This window comes from Mustela putorius, unplaced genomic scaffold (assembly GCF_011764305.1).
Source record: "Mustela putorius furo isolate JIRA1106 unplaced genomic scaffold, ASM1176430v1.1 tig00000695_pilon_pilon_pilon, whole genome shotgun sequence".
NCBI lineage: Eukaryota > Metazoa > Chordata > Mammalia > Carnivora > Mustelidae > Mustela > Mustela putorius.
In genome coordinates, this window is record NW_025421447.1 from 4,951,675 (window position 1) to 4,970,011 (window position 18,337).

Sequence of the window (18,337 nt, forward strand, 5' to 3'; positions counted from 1 at the left end):
GAGTCCACTGAATTGGGCTCGAGTACCGGCCTTCACGTGCGCATGGTCTGTGTGACCTGACGCGAGGGGTGGCAGTACCCGGTATGGGAGGTGGTGGAACAGAATTCCAGCCGTGAAACTTACTTGCTCTACAGTTTTAACACTGACCTGCACGTGTTTCCGTGTGAGAAAGCATTACTTTGGAAGATCCTTGTAAGAAAGGAGCTAGGTCCCTTAGGAGACACACCTGCGCAAGCCTGCCTCGAAGCAGAAGCTTGAGAAATAGGAATGAGATCTCTGGGGCTCCTTAGGAATGAAGGAGATGCCGCTGTGAACACACAGCACAACCACACTTATTTCTAACGGGATACTGCTGGGAAGGGAGAAAAATCAAGGGTCTTGCCTAGGACTTTCTGTATGGAACCTTGGTCTAAGAGCTGTCTGCTGTTTTGTGAAAGTCTTTTCCTTCTCCTGTGGTTTATTCTGCCGGTGTGAATAGGATTCACATCGTTTCTCATCTTACTACAGCTCTGTGGGACATGCTGGTCCAGTGAAATGAAACAAAACCAAAACCCTAACCCTACCCTGGCATTCATGTTACACACATCTGAAACTGAATAACCAAAAATACCTTATCCTGGAAATAATTTGTTCTGCAAACTGTATTCCTGCTGGGGTTTGCAGTCCTCTGGGAAGGCCTTTCTGAGGGTGAAGGGGAAAACCAGGGGGTCCTTCCTTAAAGCCCAGAGCCTTGCACACAGCAGACCTAGTCCAACACTGTTTCTTTGCGCTTATTGCTAAAACCCTGGGCAGATGACTGTGCATAAAACTGGCATCTAAAGGGGTGCCTGGGTGGCTCAGTGGGTTAAACCTCTGCCTTAGGCTCAGGTCATGATCTCAGGGTCCTGGGATCGAGCCCCGCATCGGGCTCTCTGCTCGGCGGTGAGCCTGCTTCCCTTTCTCTCTGCCTACTTGTGATCTTTATCAAGTAAATAAATAAAATCTTTAAAAAACCAAAAAACCCCAAAAAACTGGCATCTAAGGTTCAGGAACATCATCTGGACTCTTACAATTTATTGCAAATATATTTATCAGGAAAATTAGATTTTGATAATGACCTCCAATCCACTTTCAAGGACTTTCTGTCTCTAACTCAGTTCTGATTAGAGATTTGGCTTCTCGTTCTTTTCTCTGGAAGGAGGAGGCCTTCACGGCAACAGGCAGCGCAGGTCCCAGTGAATACGACCTCCCCGCTGTGACAGAGCTGTGTGTAAGGGTGCAGGGTGGAAGGCCCGATGGCAGCGTCCTCTTGGGGAGAGAAAAGAAAGGAAGGAAGGAAAAAGTACTCAGTCTTGTCTCTTTTTGCCCTTCACTGACTCAGTGACCCTGGGCAGGTATCCAGGTATCCAGTCTGCTAGTCTGTGCAGAGGAGGGTCGGTGGCACTTGAGATGGTGCCTGCGGTCTGGCCCGCTTCCCTTCCGAGTCTGGGTTCTTCGCCTTCTGGCTCATTATGTCTGTGGTAGAGCCAGTTCCGGCTAAAGAGGAAATCCCTCAAAATGCCCTCAGTCAGCAGGCACAGAGCGCTGGTGAGAAAGAGTGCTTGGCCCCCTCCTAGAAGTTTTAAGACTGTTTCATCAGGTTGGAAGTCAACTTCCCACCCCCTTTCCTCCTTTAAATGCAGTTTGAAGAATTCTTTTTCAACATTCCCCGGTGGACCTTTTGGTATCATGTGCTGTTTAGAAATAATCCCACAAAGTTGCTTTTGAGACCTGCATCCTAAAACCAAAATAGCTCGTGATACAGCCTCTAAGTCATCATTTATTGATTTACAGAGCACCCACCACATGGCGCAGGGGCTTTACAATACAGCAAACATCACAACAGAACTCACACAGTTAAATACAATCAAGGAGTTACAGAACTAAAAACAGCTGGAATGAAGCAACATTGTGTCAAATTTCAAAGATGCTGGGCGGTGTGGCAGGTACAAAGAAGGTAGTTCCACCAACTGGAGACCAGACGGGCAAAGATAGATACACAGGCAACACTGCCCAAAATGTGATCTGTAGGGGGTGAGTGAGCACACAGAATAAAATTTCACACCCGAGAATGAAGGCCATTGAAGATACCAGGACACCCAAGTGATCAGAGAACTCGTGGCATCGCCTCACAAAGAGACTGCCTTGTGATGACAAGGAAACCAATCCTGCGTGGATTTTAAACTCACAGAAGAGAGGCCAGAAAGCCACTGAGATCATCCGTCCCATTATGAGCACAGACTGAGATCTATAAGCCTTTACAAGAACTTGGAATCAATTTAAGAAACAGCCAACAGTTCTAAAACCCATAAGACTGTGTAGATGTTGTTGATAGTTGGCACAGAGTTGGGGAGAAAAATCCTTTCCTAAAGCAGAGAGGACTCGCCTCACACTAGTGATGAGACACTGGTGGCACAAAAGCCACCTGGATCAGTGCCACCTGAGAGTGGTTGAGTATCAAACATGGAGGTGTCAAGTTCACTGTCAGATGAACACGGGGAAAGGCACGGGAGACGCCCCTGGCAGAGAACAGGCCACACCACCTCCTGAGGCCCGTGTGTCCACATGCAGCACGCCAGGGCGCCAGGTGGAAAGGAGCGCGAAGGGAGGGGCACTGGTTCCTGGCTCGCCCCTTCCACTCCCCTAGATCTAGCCCCAAAACATACACGGTCACACCGAAGTACCTGCATGAAAGTGGCACTTAGGGTTCAGTGAGAGTTGTCCCTGAGTGAGTAGGTCACTGGCTGCTCCCTGAGGACTCAAACCCCAGGTTCGAACCCAACAGACCACGAGCAGGATCACAGCCAAGAGGAGAGCAAAATTCAGACTCCGTTCCGCCTCCTGCAACCATGTGAAGTTTCTGATTTGAGAGTAAAAAGGACTGCATTCAGATCCCAGGAGGCTGTGCAGCACCAGCACTTTGGGGCAACAAGTTTTACAGCCTCTGAGTAAGAAAAGTCACAAAATGAAGTTCTTGAAGAAAATCAGCTCCAAGGGATCAAACACTTTCCACGTTCAGTCATTACACATTGATGGGTCCCTACAATGCTTCAGAGTGCAGAACAGACGGACTCAGAAAAATCACTCTCTGCTGCGTCTACATCCTCAACCATTTTACTTCTGCTGAAAGAAGGACATATGGAGTCGCAGGGATGGGCAACTCGTAGGGACCCTTCACTCTCGGCCAGAGTGTCTCTCCGAGCCCCATAGGCCAGAGACGCGCCGGTCCTCACAGAACCGTGTCCCATTGGGCACTGCTTCCGTTTCTGTCCCTTGCCCGCCAACTACTACACTTCCCAGCCCCAACCTCACACCCAACACAGGGGAACCTGGGCCTGCCGTTCACACCGCACACGGTCACTTCATCACTTCCTGAAGCTGCTTTAGAAGACATGATATGAAGTACACTTATGCTCAAACGTTAATAAAATCCAAGTGCACGGTGTCAGTGACAGAATCGATGTATCAGAGAGCAAAGCATTCACACCCTGGAATGCTTTGAGACCCACATAAGAACCTAGATAGAGCCCAGTACATACACTGCCATGGCCATGGGATTTTCAAGTATTAAGTCTGTTTGCATAAGGAATCAACCTGAGATTTTTCTAAACTGCACTTCTCTGGCATTCAGTATTATAACCTTCATTCAATACAATAAAAGTCAACAACTTGACGATTATTGGAAAAAAATTATATTTTGGAAGAACTCACTACATAAGGTGACAGAATTCCAAAATCAAATTACATGAAAATATACATCGCCATTTCTTTGTACAATAAGTGAGAAAAATCTGCAATACAGAAGAGTAGAGGCAAAGAAACGCGGAGGACCGTGGAGAAGGGGATGGGGGGTCCACAGCATCTGTAAGAGCAAACTCACGAGTTAAGCAGAAAGCCTGCAGCCGTGCACACTAATCCATCCAACCTGAACGCCCAGGGACCAACGGGAAGGCAAAAGCCAAACCAAACCAGATTTTGTTCTGTCTGGGGCAAATTTCAGTAAGTTGAATTCTGAACCAACTCTCTGTTGTTCTCAGGGATGACGGAGTTCAAGAGCTCTCAACAGCCAAAATGTGGTATTGTTCCACCCGATCCAAGAGACGGTGCAACCAGAGCACAAAACGACAAGCACCTAGTGATGACCAATGCTCTGAAGTCCTCGTCAAAATCAAGTAGTTGCTTACTAAGTGTTTCAGTACTGGAACTAAATGACTTGATAAACCTTCCGGCAGAGAGAAGAGAGAAAAGCAAAAGGGAGTGTGTCAAAACAAAGAAGATACAAAAGTTTAGTAAGTGAAAAGAGTTTAATGAAGCCTCAATGGTTTAAAGGAAATTAAATGGAAACTTTTAATCCTAATTGTTTTTCATCTGACATGCTTTAAGGAGTCTTTTAAAACTGATAAGAAACAATGAATAGGGAAAGAAAACCTGCTAAAATCTTTGAGAATTTACACGATTCTTGTCCTACTACAAGAGAGCATTATTTGGTACAAGGTGTATTGGTGGATGTACATGAATGGTATATATATTATCCGGATCATGTTGTGCTATGTACAGGTCTTTACAAGTCTTCCTGAAGGCTAAAACAGTTCATGAGAATTCAAACTGCGCAATCCCCTGTAAGTTGGCACTTGTTAGGCTCTTGTCAGCACGGTACTGGCTTGTTCTACTGCAGCCCAGCTCCAGCCAGTGTCCGCCAACTTGTTACAACAGAAGTCCAGCAATAGGTGGGTAGAGTGCAGGAAAACAGTGCCATGTTTCTCAGTTGGAGACCTGCAACGAAACAACAGCATTACATCATGAATTTACAAATCACAAAAGAATCAACCAGTCAGACATTTTTATTTCTGTTCTAGTTTTTCGGAAACAAGCTCTTAATTTCAACTTAAGCTCATTTTTGTGCTCATCCAACATGGCAGCCAGGTAGGGCCATTTTATTTCAGTTTTAAATTATATAAATGAAATTTACATTTTCGTTCAAGTGCTCAATAAGGCTGGTGACTACCATGCTGGACGGTACAGAGGTACAGCATTTCTACCTATCGGCACAGATAGCTCTATGGCAATTCCCGACTTTACATCATTTTCAATATCCCAAATGTCTTTCAACTTATATTGAATCTAGAGTCAAACACAGAAATACTTACAAGTCATGTGATTGGGAAATTTATTAAGGATTTAAGGATATTCAGAAAAACAACGTAAGATTGCCACATTTCGGGGCACCTGGGTGGCTCAGTGGGTTAAAGCCTCTGCCTTCAGCTCAGGTCATGATCCCAGCATCCTCAGATCTCTGCTCGGCAGGAAACCTGCTTCCCCCGCTCTCTCTGCCTCTCTACCTACCGGTGATCTCTGTCTGTCAAATAAATAAATAAAATACTAAAATAAAAAAATAAAAAAGACTGCCACACTTCCCAACTTGTTAAATTTTATCCAACCCCAGAGGTTCAGTCTAAACCCATTTTCTACGTGAGGCTGCCCGCGACAGACCGTCTACTCCAAGTACAGGTACTTCCACTATGCTGCGTCTGGCCAGTCTTTTGCCCTCAGCCAGCCCAGATGTCAAGAACCCCGTCTACCTAAAAACAAACTTCTCTGGTGCAGTGTTCAGAGGTATCACACGAAGGAACTTCCCCCATTTCACAGGGTAACTGAGACAAGGTGACGCCGCTGATAAGGGCAGGGTTTCCTGCTCAAAAACTGAGAAAAATTAGGTCCAAGTTAAGAAAAAAAGTCTACGTTAATGATTGGACTTCCATTCAGAGTTGCTCCTGTTCTACTGTGTGCTCTGAGCACACAGGGCAGCAGGGGGGAGCAGGGAGGAGTGTCGGTCTTCTTCTCTCCGGTCCAGGCGTTCCAGAAACTCACACACCTGTTGTCTGCCAAGCACGCTGCTGGGCACCAAGAACCTGAAGAGAAGGTGGCTGGAGACTCCAAGGACATAATAAGCTCCTAACAAATAAGTCAGGTGTACTCAGAGTTAGGACAAAAATTTAAGTCACACCAGAGTGTGTCTTCCAATGTCCTGAACTAATTTATCAGCACCCAAGTTCAACCATATCACAGCTCTGCTGTGGACAGAAACCAAGCAGCGGGCCTGTCCATGCATGGCCCTGCATATGCCCATTTCCCTGACTTGGGCACAAAAATAGCGCCTGCGAGGCAGGACGACTGCTCAATTTCCTTCCAAAGGGGCTGTGCCAGCTGACACGTTCAGCCCTGGCAAAGCTGGCAGTGCACCAGAAACGCGCGTATCACCGTCCCCAGAAGCGGGATCTTCCACTGGCACAAAGACACACAAAGTGTGCAGATGTTCTGTTGGAAGACGGAAAGACGTTACTGAAATGAAGAAACGCCATCACAGAACAGGCGTCATGTAGTTTTTAGGTGATGTTACTTGAATGCTTTCCCAAGGACTCGATCAACCACACCCAAACTACTCCCTGGCCATTTAACCTCTCAGGGCTGAAGGAGAGCTGGGGACAGAGACTCTAATCATTCCCCGAGGACATGAACACAAAATTTCAGGGCTCTGAAACAGTCATTTTAAACGGTCTCTTTGTAAGGTTTTAAAAAGAAAATACTCCAGAGGGGACTGACTGCTCAAAGTCATTAAACACCTAAAATCAAGCAACCCAGCTTTAAATAGCATTAACTTTTTCAGCAGGAACAGAAAAATCCATTTTCCCCTCATGAACAAAAGGTTCAGTACCGAAAAGCAAGTCTGTCGGCTTTTCTCTAAAAAGATAAATGTGAGACTCACTCTCCTGGCCACACCCTGTCCATTTAAACAGATGCTGCTGACCTCCGACGTCACTGACAAAAGTTGTGCATTGTCCTATCTCCAACCGCATCGGCCTGTTACTAAAATCACACACATTTTATATTAATTGAAATTCTTTCAATTGTATGTCTTTATGAAATAACTTTATTTTTTTTTTTATCTCAAAACTTCGTATTAGTCCCTATTTTTAATCTACAAATCTGAAGATGGTTTCCCTCTACAGGACATTGGTACCTTGGTCTATTTATTTCTAAAACTAGAATCAAATGAATTTCCTATGCGGCTACACAACTTAATTATTTTTTAAGTCTAAAAAAATACAAATCAGGCAAGCATGCTTCCAAATAAAAACCACTTTTGATGTTAAGGATAATAGTACAAGGAATTCCACACTCTGGAATAAATGTTCCAGTAATCTCAACCATTCTCCACCGAGAGCAGTCCCTGTGTGGGGGGAGCTTCCCACTACCTTCCATACAGAGGACCCCGGTGCCCCTCTGCTTCCTGCCAGGGCCCTCATGACCACCCAAAGCCACTTCCTTTCTGAGGCCCAAAGTACCTTACACAGTCTGGCTCCCCTCCTGTGACCAGCCAGCCCACAGGTTCCTGTTTCTTCCTTCTGCCCCGACACGTGGCCCTTCTACATGAACGTCCTGTCTACTCTAGGGCCTTCCCATCTCAGCAGGACCCTCCCGTGGCAGCCATATGCCATATATGCCACACTCTCCCAAGACAACACCACCTGTGCAAATGGAAGGAAAGGAACCAATACTCATTCACAAGAACGGACATGTGCTCAGGCCAGCTGTTCTTGGTGTCAGCTCCCATTTCAAAATACAAACCTTCATCCTTAATGATATGCCACTGTTAAAAAGCTGACCTATGTTCTCACACTGATACACATAAATCATATTGAACTAGCGAAGTATCAGAAAACCATGTTACATTTTTAAAACGTACTCGTCTCTGCCCACATTATTATACGCCCGACAGGGACGAGTCGTGATACATTTTTAAAACGTACTCGTCTCTGCCCACATTATTATACGCCCGACACGGACGAGTCGTTATCACACACCCGACACGGACGAGACGTTATTACACACCTGACACAGACGTGACATTATCACATGCCCGATGCTGACGAGATGTTATTACACAACATGGATGAGACGTTATTACACGCCCAACATGGACAGACTTTATTACACGCCCGACACCAATGAGACGCTATTACACAACACGGACAAGATGTTATTACAAGCCTGACACGGACGAGACATTATCACACGCCCGACACGGACGAGACATTATCACACACCTGACACCGACGAGATGTTATTACACAACATCGACGAGACGTTATTACACGCCCGACATGGACAGATGTTATCACACGCCCGACACCAATGAGACGTTATTACACGCCCGACACGGATGTAACTTTATCACAAGCCCGACAACGACGAGGCATTATTACACAACATGGACGAGACGTTATTACACGCCCGACACGAATGTGATGTTATTACACACCTGACACCGACGAGACGTTATTACACAACATGGACGAGACGTTATTACATGCCCGACACGGATGAGACTTTATCACAAGCCTGACACCGACGAGACGTTATTACACACCCGACGCCACGCCCGACGCATACGTGAGTGTCAGGAGGAGTCACATCTCTGAAGATGAAGCCACCGTGTGTCAGGGGTTGACCCATCTGGGAACAGAACTGGGGCCATGACAGGACTTACTTTTCCTCACATGGACAAGCTTCCATCTCCAGAGTGTTGTCATGCCAGCTTTGTCCCTGTAGCTGGGAACAGGAGTGAGGACAGAAGAGGGGCAGGATGAAGAGGCAGGCAGGGAGCAGTTGGGCTGAGAAGGCACCGGGGCAGAGCCTTAGCTTGCATGCATGAGGATGGAAGACACTTCCAGAGGTACTGTCAACAGTGTCAAGTCAAAGAGATTAAGAATCAACACCATGTGAAGCCACTGGGGCCAACACGCTGTCCCCAATGTCCCGGTCAGTTTAGTTTCCTGAGGGGAGGACAGAAGACGAGCCAACTGTTAAGGGGACAAGGCAAAGCCCCTGCTTCCAGTGCACTCCTCCTCCCAAAGTTAAGTGCCACTGCAATCTTTGCGACTTTTGTGTGTTTCCTCAAGTCCCTGCTTTAGGAGAGAGAGCTCTTTACCACAGAGCAAGTACATACTTTTAACTTACATGAACAGCACCTTACTTGATGCTGTTTTTTCTTTTTTGCAAATTATTTTCCTACTCAAGACTATTTCCTGAGATTGAACCACCCAGTGACCTACAGCTAAGCCTGTACCACGCACACAGCGGGCTGCAGGTAGTTCTCCGCTGCATCAGTCCCAGCTGCGCACACTGCTGACGGGCCTCGTGACGACAACACACAGCATGCCCAACGCCATGGCTCTCCAACGCCAACACGCCTGCACTCTCGCCCGACCTCAAGGACGCCGCTTCCCCAGATCCTCAACAGCACTTGGGTTTCTCGGACATTTTGATTTCTGACAACCCAGTCCATGTGATGGTACCTCCCTGTACCCTCCAAGTTCTGATTACAAACACAGTTATCTTTCACATGCGTAACAATTAGCTTTCTTCAGTACCGAGGCAGGTGATTTTCCTTAGTACCACTTGTTTTCTCACCGATTTGCCCAAGCTGGTGTAGATTCTAGATACAATCCAGAACATCAGGTGGACGGTGATCTTTTCCCAGTCTATTGTTTTTAAAAGTCTGTCATAATATTTAAGTTTTCAGTTTTTTTTTTTTAAAGATTTTATTTATTTATTTGACAGAGAGAGATCACAAGTAGGCAGAGAGGCAGGCAGAGAGAGAGAGAGGAGGAAACGGGCTCCCTGCTGAGCAGAGAGCCCGATGCGGGACTCGATCCCAGGACCCTGAGATCATGACCTGAGCCGAAGGCAGCGGCTTAACCCACTGAGCCACCCAGGCGCCCAAGTTTTCAGTTTTGACACAGATCGGTTTTTTCTCTTTTTCAGGTGTTTCCTGTGCCTAACAAGTCCTTCTCTGCCTTGCAATTCTCCCTTATTTTGTTCTACAATAGCTATGTTTTTCATACTTAATCTGTTGCCTTACCGGAGATGGCTAACAAGGTAAGGCTACCTGCTGGTGGGGGGGGCCATGCTCCAAAAGCCCTGCAGTGGATTGGGCCAAGTGTTTCTTATGCAGGCTTGCGGCCACACAAGAGGTTAGAAAGATGCAACATGGCAGGAGCCGTGATGGCTGGAAGCCTAGGTGAGACGTGGTATGAAACCCACCAAGGACGCAGTCGGCTTGGGCCCATCTCTTATTCCACATGTGGTCTTGACTAACCACTGGAGAGAATACGCACCCCCCACCACTTGTGCTTTTCACTTTCTCTCAAATAAAATCTTTTTTTAAAAATACTGTTTTGGGGCGCCTGGGTGGCTCAGTGGGTTAAAGCCTCTGCCTTCGGCTTGGGTCATGGTCTCAGGGTCCTGGGATCGAGCCCCGCATCGGGCGCTCTGCTCAGCGGGGAGCCTGCTTCCTCCTCTCTCTCTCTCTCTGCCTGCCTCTCTGACTACTTCTGATCTGTCAAATAAATAAATAAAAATCTTAAAAAAAAAAAAATACTGTTTTAAGCCCGAGGATTTTAGGTAATTTGGAACACAGCGCTAGAGACTACAATAATCCCTCTGGCCTTAAGGCAGAGCAGTGCACAGAGTCTTGCCGTCTGGTGGCTCAGATGTGGTCCTGCTGCTCATCCAAGGGATGGGAGGGAGGGTTCACTCCTCCCCTGTGTCCTCTCTTCCTCCCCGGGGCAGCTCTGGAGTAAATGGGAACATTATCCTTGTGAAAAGGAGTGAAAATAGATGCAGAACTCTGGTGACAACTTGGCATTATCCACTCAAAGTGATGTGCACAGACCCGAACTCAGTAACCCCACCCCCACAAACACAGCCAGAGAGCTCTCCACACCCGCTCTGGCAGGGACACAAAGCAGACATGGGGCTGACAGACCTCTCCCCACACCGGAAGACAACTGCAGTCAGCAGCGAGGGCAAGATGGTGACTCAGCGACTGAGGTCTCACATGACAGTGACAACAGTTGGTACAACCAGACCCAACACAGGCCAGTGACAGGACAAGTCTGGGAGCAGTGCATGGCAGCTCCATGCACGGCGTTCAGAGGCCGGGGGAACACTCTTTAGGACGGACCAACCGGATGAAGGGACAGCGGAAAACCGTGGTAAGCCCAGACTGGGCATGGGAGAGGAGGCTGGGGCAGAGGGGAACGTGGGGTAAAACAGGCGGCAGGTCCAGCATGACTCATGATCCTTTACATGCTCCAAATCCTAAATAATTTTATCACCCCAACATTTAAAAAAAAAAAAAAAAAGGAAGAAAAGAAACCAAATAACTAAAATGTCACATATTTGGTCAGTGGTCCCCACCGTGTCCCCATCTATCCTAGACTCCATACTGGGTGCAATAAAAGCCTCTGGACACGGTGTACAACCTGAGAGAGTGTATGACACGAGAGAGAACTGTCCTACTGGCCCTAATAGTAATAAACAGGGAGATAAAGACCAATGAAAACATGGAAACTAGCAGCGTCTGGGTGGCTCAGTCAGTTAAGCATCTGCCTTCGGCTCAGGTCATGATCCCACGGTCCTGGGATCAAGTCCCCCATTGGGATCCCTGCTCAACTGGGAGTCCGCTTCTCCTTCTGCCTCTGCTCACTTGCTCTCTTTCTCTCTCTCTGCCTGTCTCTCAAATAAATGAATAAAAGCTTAAAAAAAAAAAAAATTAAGAACAACATGGAAGATGATGTTTAATGGTCTTGCCAGTTCATTACAAAATATAATCTTCCTTTAAAAAAAATTAGGAAATGAAAATTCAAATCATCCTTTGCTATAAACCACACAGAAATAGGCACTTTCGTCTCTCACTGTCAGTGAAAAAAACAGAGATCACGACCCCACGCCAGCCCGTGTAACACAACTACCTAGATGAAGACGCGGAGTCTGTTGGAGCAAAACACGATGGGCTACACGGTTTCTGTTGAGAAAACAACAACAGACCACTGGACACTCCCGCTAAAAAATGAAGCTAGTGAAATCAGGCAATTCAAATATCCAAATCACACAATTCCCAAAAAACGTATATGCCATTTATCACAAGGCAAAGAGTAGGATTTTAAAATGAACTCACCCTGAAATAATGAAGTTATAGCTGTTGAACAAATGTCACTCGAAAGCTGTCTCTTGGCTTTTTCTTACACAGCGGGCAACTTTCCTTTTGAATTCTCCATTTCTGTCTTCCCTCCACTCTTTCTGTAGATACAAAAGTAACATGAAGTGACTTTATCCAAGCTCTTCTTAAAATCTCAAATACAACTTTTAATTCTGAATGTTATCACTTTGGCAACATGCACATTTTAAAAACGCTGAAAAGCTGGTAAGTCGGAAAAAGCAGTCAAATACTTTTGCAGACTCTGCTGCGACCTAAGAGCAGAAATCACTCACGCAAGTCACCTGTGCAGGTGCGGTTCTCCTAAAGAAAGAACTCCATGAAGAACACAGACGGTTCTCATTACTGGAAAAGGCGGTCTTGCCTTACACATTAGCTCTTCAGGCCCTGGGAAGGGCTGCGGGCTCCCTCCGGAGGCTCCAGAAATTCGAGCCAACACGAAAAGCAAAATTTCTTCCAGAAGACCAAAAGCAGATGGCAGAAGCATGAAGCATGCAGCAGAGGACAGAGGTCTCTGTGGAACCAGAGCAAGGAGGGGCAGGGCCGACGGAGCAGCAGGCAGAGTTTAGACTGTCACTGAGATGCAGGACTGGACACAGAGGCCCAGCTCCACAGTTTGGCGTTTTCCTCCCACCCACATCCAAAAGTCAGAGGCTCTCCTGAAACGGTGACCACCGTTACGACGCACAGATGCGCGCATATATGAAGAGCTCTCGACACAGGGCCACTAGTGGGGAGCAGAGGACGGAACTGCCTCTCAGCCTGGGGCTCAGGCAGGCTCGGGCCCTCACACCTGAGCCGAGCAGGCGCTCTGTGCGTGCACGTGCTCTCCTGGACCTGTGTGTCCGGTCGTCTGGGGTCACGCGCACAGCACTGTGCGGAAAGCCCACGGGTTCTGGCGCAGTCTTCAAAATACAGAAGAAACACAAAAGAAAACAATGGCCTCAGAGAATGACCAGAATATAACTTGGAAAATTTTAATTAGAACTCCCACGAGATAGACCTATTAACTTCGTCAAACAGCGACAAGATTTTATGAAAAAGATAATCAATGCAGAAAAGAAAAAGCTACTTCAAATTAAGAGTAACAGTGCCAAAATGAGCATCCACCAGGGACTAGAGTCAGCAGCCGTGGAGGTGAAACCGAACACAAGAGTCAGTGTAGGCAACAACTGCGCACCAGAGAAGCAGCGAGAACCACTCCAATAAGAACTTGATGAAAGACAAGAGGAGAGAACGCTGCACACGAGCTCAAGCCCTGCAAGTACACACTGACCCCAGGAGCCCCCCCCCCCCCCAGCCGCAGCTACAGCCCCTGTGGGCTCACCTGTCTCCCAGTCGACCCCGGGCTGTCCAGGAGCAGACAGTCCCCCATAGGACGTAACAGCAGGTCAACAGCATCCTCAGACCACACTGCTGGCTGAGTCGCTCGCCCTGCGGGCACGTGACCCTGTCACACCCTCACAAGTAGGGCGCGTGCGCAGGACACCAAGGTACTGAGAGCCCCACAGTCCCACGACTTTCATCACAGTGCACCATCCTAACTGCCCTATTTCATTACCAGTTACGGCTGTAAACCTCTCACTGAGCCCAACTCATAAACTAGACTTCATCCTGTGTATGTACCTACAGAAGAAATCCTAATGCAGATAGGGTTGGTACCTATCACTGCTTTCAGGCATCCGCCAGGGGTCTTGGAACACACCCCTCACAGAGAAGGGGGGATACCGTACAGAAATGAAAATATCTTAAACTCTACACAACAACATGAAATTCCAAAGACCAAGAATCAGAATAGAATCTGAAGGGAACAGGGAAAACAGAGGAAGAAAGAAAAGCACCCATAATCAGCGACACATCAACTTCCTCGTCAGCAACAATAAATGTGAAAAGATGAATTCTGGAGAAATCTGCACTCCTCCTCCAGAATTCTACAAACTGTCACTTAAGGCTAAGGGCAGGATAAACCCTTCCAGACAGGTAAGGACCCAGGTCTTCATTCCCACCCAGCCTTCCTGAAGCACGACTCTCAGATGAGGTACAAAAACAGGAAGAAGTCAACCCAGAAAAAGGAACTGGGATCTGGGAAACAGAAGAGCAGGAAGGGCAAGTCCAAGGAAGGCAGCTGCGCAGCAGCTGAGCCGACCTAACCCAGAGCCCACGGATGGAGGAGTCCAGGAGAGGGATCACCAAGAAAAATGCAGGTTTCCTGGAGTAGCTTTCACTGACTGAGAGGTCAGAAAAACAAACAGAAAACCTATGAAAATATGGCAAGGTGTACAATGCAAACATGAAAGGTAAACGAAACCGTGGCTTAACTAGGGGACGACTGACTGGTTATTTCAGCAAGGGCAGCAACGGCTTTCTAGCGACAACCGGAACGGTGCTGCACAGCCCATGGTGTGCAGATCTGAGTCCCATCTGCACGGCTCAGCTCCACACAGCATCAGGCCAGGACGGCCCTTCCTCAGGAGGCCTATGGTTCCAGGACCCAACTGCCTGGAAGATGAAGTGACTTCTGCAGTCATTCATCAGATACTTGCTCTGAATTTATCCTTAACTTTAACCTTCATGAAGATTAAGATACAGTTTGTCAGTTCTGATGTTACTGCAAAGAGGTATAGCTGATCACGAATCAAAGTGAACAAAAATTAGTTCTCACTCAAAATGATGACCAGGATTCCTTCTCCCTCACACGTCTCTGACAGTGATCAGACTGACATTCCACTAAATAAGAGGCTAGGATGGCATTCTGTCAATTTTTTACTTCAATTTGATCACTAAATTAAAAAATCAAAGGCATACATTTAAAAAGAGTTTATCGAACTAGTGTTTTCCCACATAGACTAAATACGAACTCACCCCAGGGTTAGTCACCCATGTAACAGGCTAGTAGCAAAGTGAATTTCATCTCCTGGCTTTGATACATACTAACAAAAGTTCTAAGAATGAGAATTAGAATGAAAGGCTTTTCAAAGGAGAAGAGAAGGCTGAGGCACTAGACTACTAGTAAAGGAGACTAATAAAACATGAACACAAGGGGCGCCTGGGTGGTTCAGTGGGTTAAACCTGTGCCTTCGGATCAGGATCTCAGGGCCCTGAGATCCAGCCCAGCTCTTTGCTCAGCGGGGAGCCCGCTTCCCCCCCTCTCTCTGCCTGCCTCTCTGCCTACTTGTGATCTCTGTCAAATAAATAAAATCTTAGAAAAAACAAAACAAAACAAAAAAACCCTACAAGAACACAAAATGAAATGAAATGCGGGTTTCCCAGATTCTGGATTTAAAAAAAAAGAAAACAAAAACCCAGATACAAGGAACAATACTGGAGCACACACCTGTGCATGCGACAGTATTATTGGAGGCAGACTTGTGCTGTGGTTACAAGGAAGGATGTCTGCACTCTCAGAAGAGGCCACAGCAGTACGCACACGTGGAGAGCCAGGGCATCGACAGACTCATCAAACAGGTTAGGGGAAAACAACATCTCCATAACCAGCGAATCTCAGGGGAAGAGTGTTTATAGCTATGAAAGACAGGTTCCTCATTCCTAAAAGATGAGGTTCAAGTACTTAGGGGTAAAGATCAGTTACATCTATAACTATTTTTGTGCAGATTGAGGAGAAACTTAACTGTATGTAAATCGATCTGCAGATAGATACATACACACACACACACACACACACACACACACACTCGTCATCAAGTGTAGGGGAAGGGGAGGAGAGATTCGGGCATGACCACCTTACCGCAGCATCAACGTTAGCAGGTGAGTCTCCATTAGGGTCTGCCAGCATTGAAATGACACTAATCATGATGGTTTCCACAGTGTGAATAGGGAGCCAGCGTTCCTCTGGCTTTTCATAACCGTATTTATCTTCCCCGGGCTCATGAAGAATGGAAATGCATACATCACCATTTTTATCAACTGCAAAATTAGAGAGTAACAGTACTGTTTAAAGTATTTAAAATAACAAAACAAAAAAAAGTATTTAAAATAACATGGTTAGGGCGCCTGGGTGGCTCAGTGGGTTAAGCGGCTGCCTTCGGCTCAAGTCATGATCTCAGGCTCCTGGGATCGAGTCCCGCATCGGGCTCTCTGCTCAGCAGGGAGTCTGCTTCCTCCTCTCTCTCTCTGCCTGCCTCTCTGCCTACTTGTGATCTCTCTCTGTCAAATAAATAAGTAAAATCTTTAAAATAAAATAAAATAAAATGGTTACACATAAAGTACCTATTACAGACGTGGCCCTGGCTCCCGCAGTCCTTTATAAAACACTGAATATATACAGAAGACGATTTCCAAAATGGACCCCGTTCACCTTTCAGGAAGACCGCAGGTTTTACCAAACAGGATGCACGTGTCAGAGCCAACAGACACAGACATGGTGTTTCCCACTGGTGCAGGACTCCCTAGACAGCTGGCCCACCGACAGAATCTAGCATTTACACACAGTGAAGACAATGAACCTGCTCTTTGTACATAAAGTGCACCATCCAAACACCAGAACCGAGTCTCTGTGTTAATGATGGCCTAGACTCCCCACTAACGGATCTACATGGGCAACAGTCAAACATTCTGAGACTCTCCTAAGAAAACAATGACAAGTAACCTCATAATGTACTTTTCAAATCACAGAAAGGCAAACTTACATTTTCAGGGAAAGAAGTGCACTCAAATTTACAAAAGGAACATGTCATATTGCTAGTGAAAATACATCAACATAAATGAAATTCATGAGGCATCTTTTCCATAAAACTAGGATTTAAAATCCAAGTCATAAATTAATTGTTGGTCAAAACAAAGGTGAGTTTCAACTCCACCAGCTCACTTTAATCACACAGACACTCCTTATTGCTCAAACTACCAGAATCGACACAAATCTCTTATGGTGAAGTTTGCTCTACTGCAAAATACAAAATAATAGTACAATAAAGTATGCTTACTTAGAAAATATAAGAGAAGACAGAAAAGTAAAGAAATTTTGGTGTAAAAAATGTCAATCAAATATCCAAATCCCATAAATCACCAATGGCAATATGTACGTCTGTTTCATTCCAAACTTCCTACCTAAAGGTCTAAGAGATTTTTAAAACATTTTATGTAATTATTTGGCAGAGAGAGAGCAAATGAGAGAGCAAGCACAAGCAGGGGAGAGGCAGGCAGAGGGAGAAGCAGGCTCCCTGCAGAGCTCCATCCCAGGATGCTGGGAGCATGACCGGAGCTGAAAGCAGACCTGCAGCTGACTGAGCCCCCAGGTGCCCCAGATCTGGGATCGGTATCCTTCTCAAGGTTATTTGTCATCTCCTGACTTGGGCACTTCCCTGGCTGTTAAAAACTCTGGGGAAGCCGAAGCCAGGGTCTGCACACACTGCTGCTCCCCGACAAACCCTTCCCAGTGTGCACTGGGCACACGGGCATGGAAGCGCAGACGGTGACAACCCCATGCACTGCGGGCTTGACCGGGCTCCTCTTCCCAGCGCCCCGTAAAATCTGCCGCGTGCAGTCACTAGATCGAGAGGCAAGAAAACCAAAAGGCTGTGAGCACACTGCAAAGTCCAACACGAAATGCTATTACCATCTCTTTTAGATAACCTCCTCACACTTTACTTAAAAAGGATTTTTCCAAGTCATTTTCTTTGAAAACATAGTATTAAATGTTTCTATAAAACTCTATCAGAGAGAGAGAATCAATGTAAGATCATTTTCCTTTATTGGAAATTACTGTCATTATCTAGCATCTTTAAATGTTTAACCTTGAGTCCTTTCATTTTAAACGTAATTTTTTTAAATGAAAGGGTTCTTAGGCTTCAGACTTATTACCAAATTACAGTTTAAAATGGGAAACATGGGTGGAGCATCTGGGTGGCTCAGTGGGTTAAGCATCCAACTCTTGGTTTCAGCTCAGGTTATGACCTCAGGGTCGTGAGATCGAGCCTCATGTTGGGCTTTGGGCTCAGTGGGTATTCTGCTAGAGATTCTCTCCCTCTCCCACTAAAATAAATAAATAAGTCTTTAAATAAAAAGGTGAAAAATAATCTGGTTTCTCTAAATGCTTTTGGGGGTGAAATTTCTCTAAGTACAGAAAATACACGTATTTCCTCTGGTGCAATGTCTGTTCTTATTCTTCACTCATTTATAGACCCAAATGTCTCGCTTTTTTTCTTGACGAACTGCTTCTTTAATTTTCCGCACGTAACTTTCACCGCTACTTTAAGGCCCCAAGAGCGGTCTTCTCCCCGCCCTCAGTGACACGAGGCTCAC

The 18,337-nt window shown here is 46.3% G+C and overlaps 1 protein-coding gene across 1 annotated transcript in view; it reads right to left on the reverse strand.

The window, feature by feature from the left end:
- Nucleotides 1-1,778: 1,778 nt before the first annotated feature.
- The window catches only part of UBE2G1 (ubiquitin conjugating enzyme E2 G1), a 94,074-nt gene continuing 77,515 nt past the window's right edge, over nucleotides 1,779-18,337 (reverse strand). Inside the window, 3 exon segments of the mRNA XM_045083412.1 lie at nucleotides 1,779-4,791; nucleotides 12,041-12,162; nucleotides 15,825-16,003. Coding sequence (XP_044939347.1) covers nucleotides 12,076-12,162; nucleotides 15,825-16,003 — 266 coding nt within the window. The 3' untranslated portion in view covers nucleotides 1,779-4,791; nucleotides 12,041-12,075.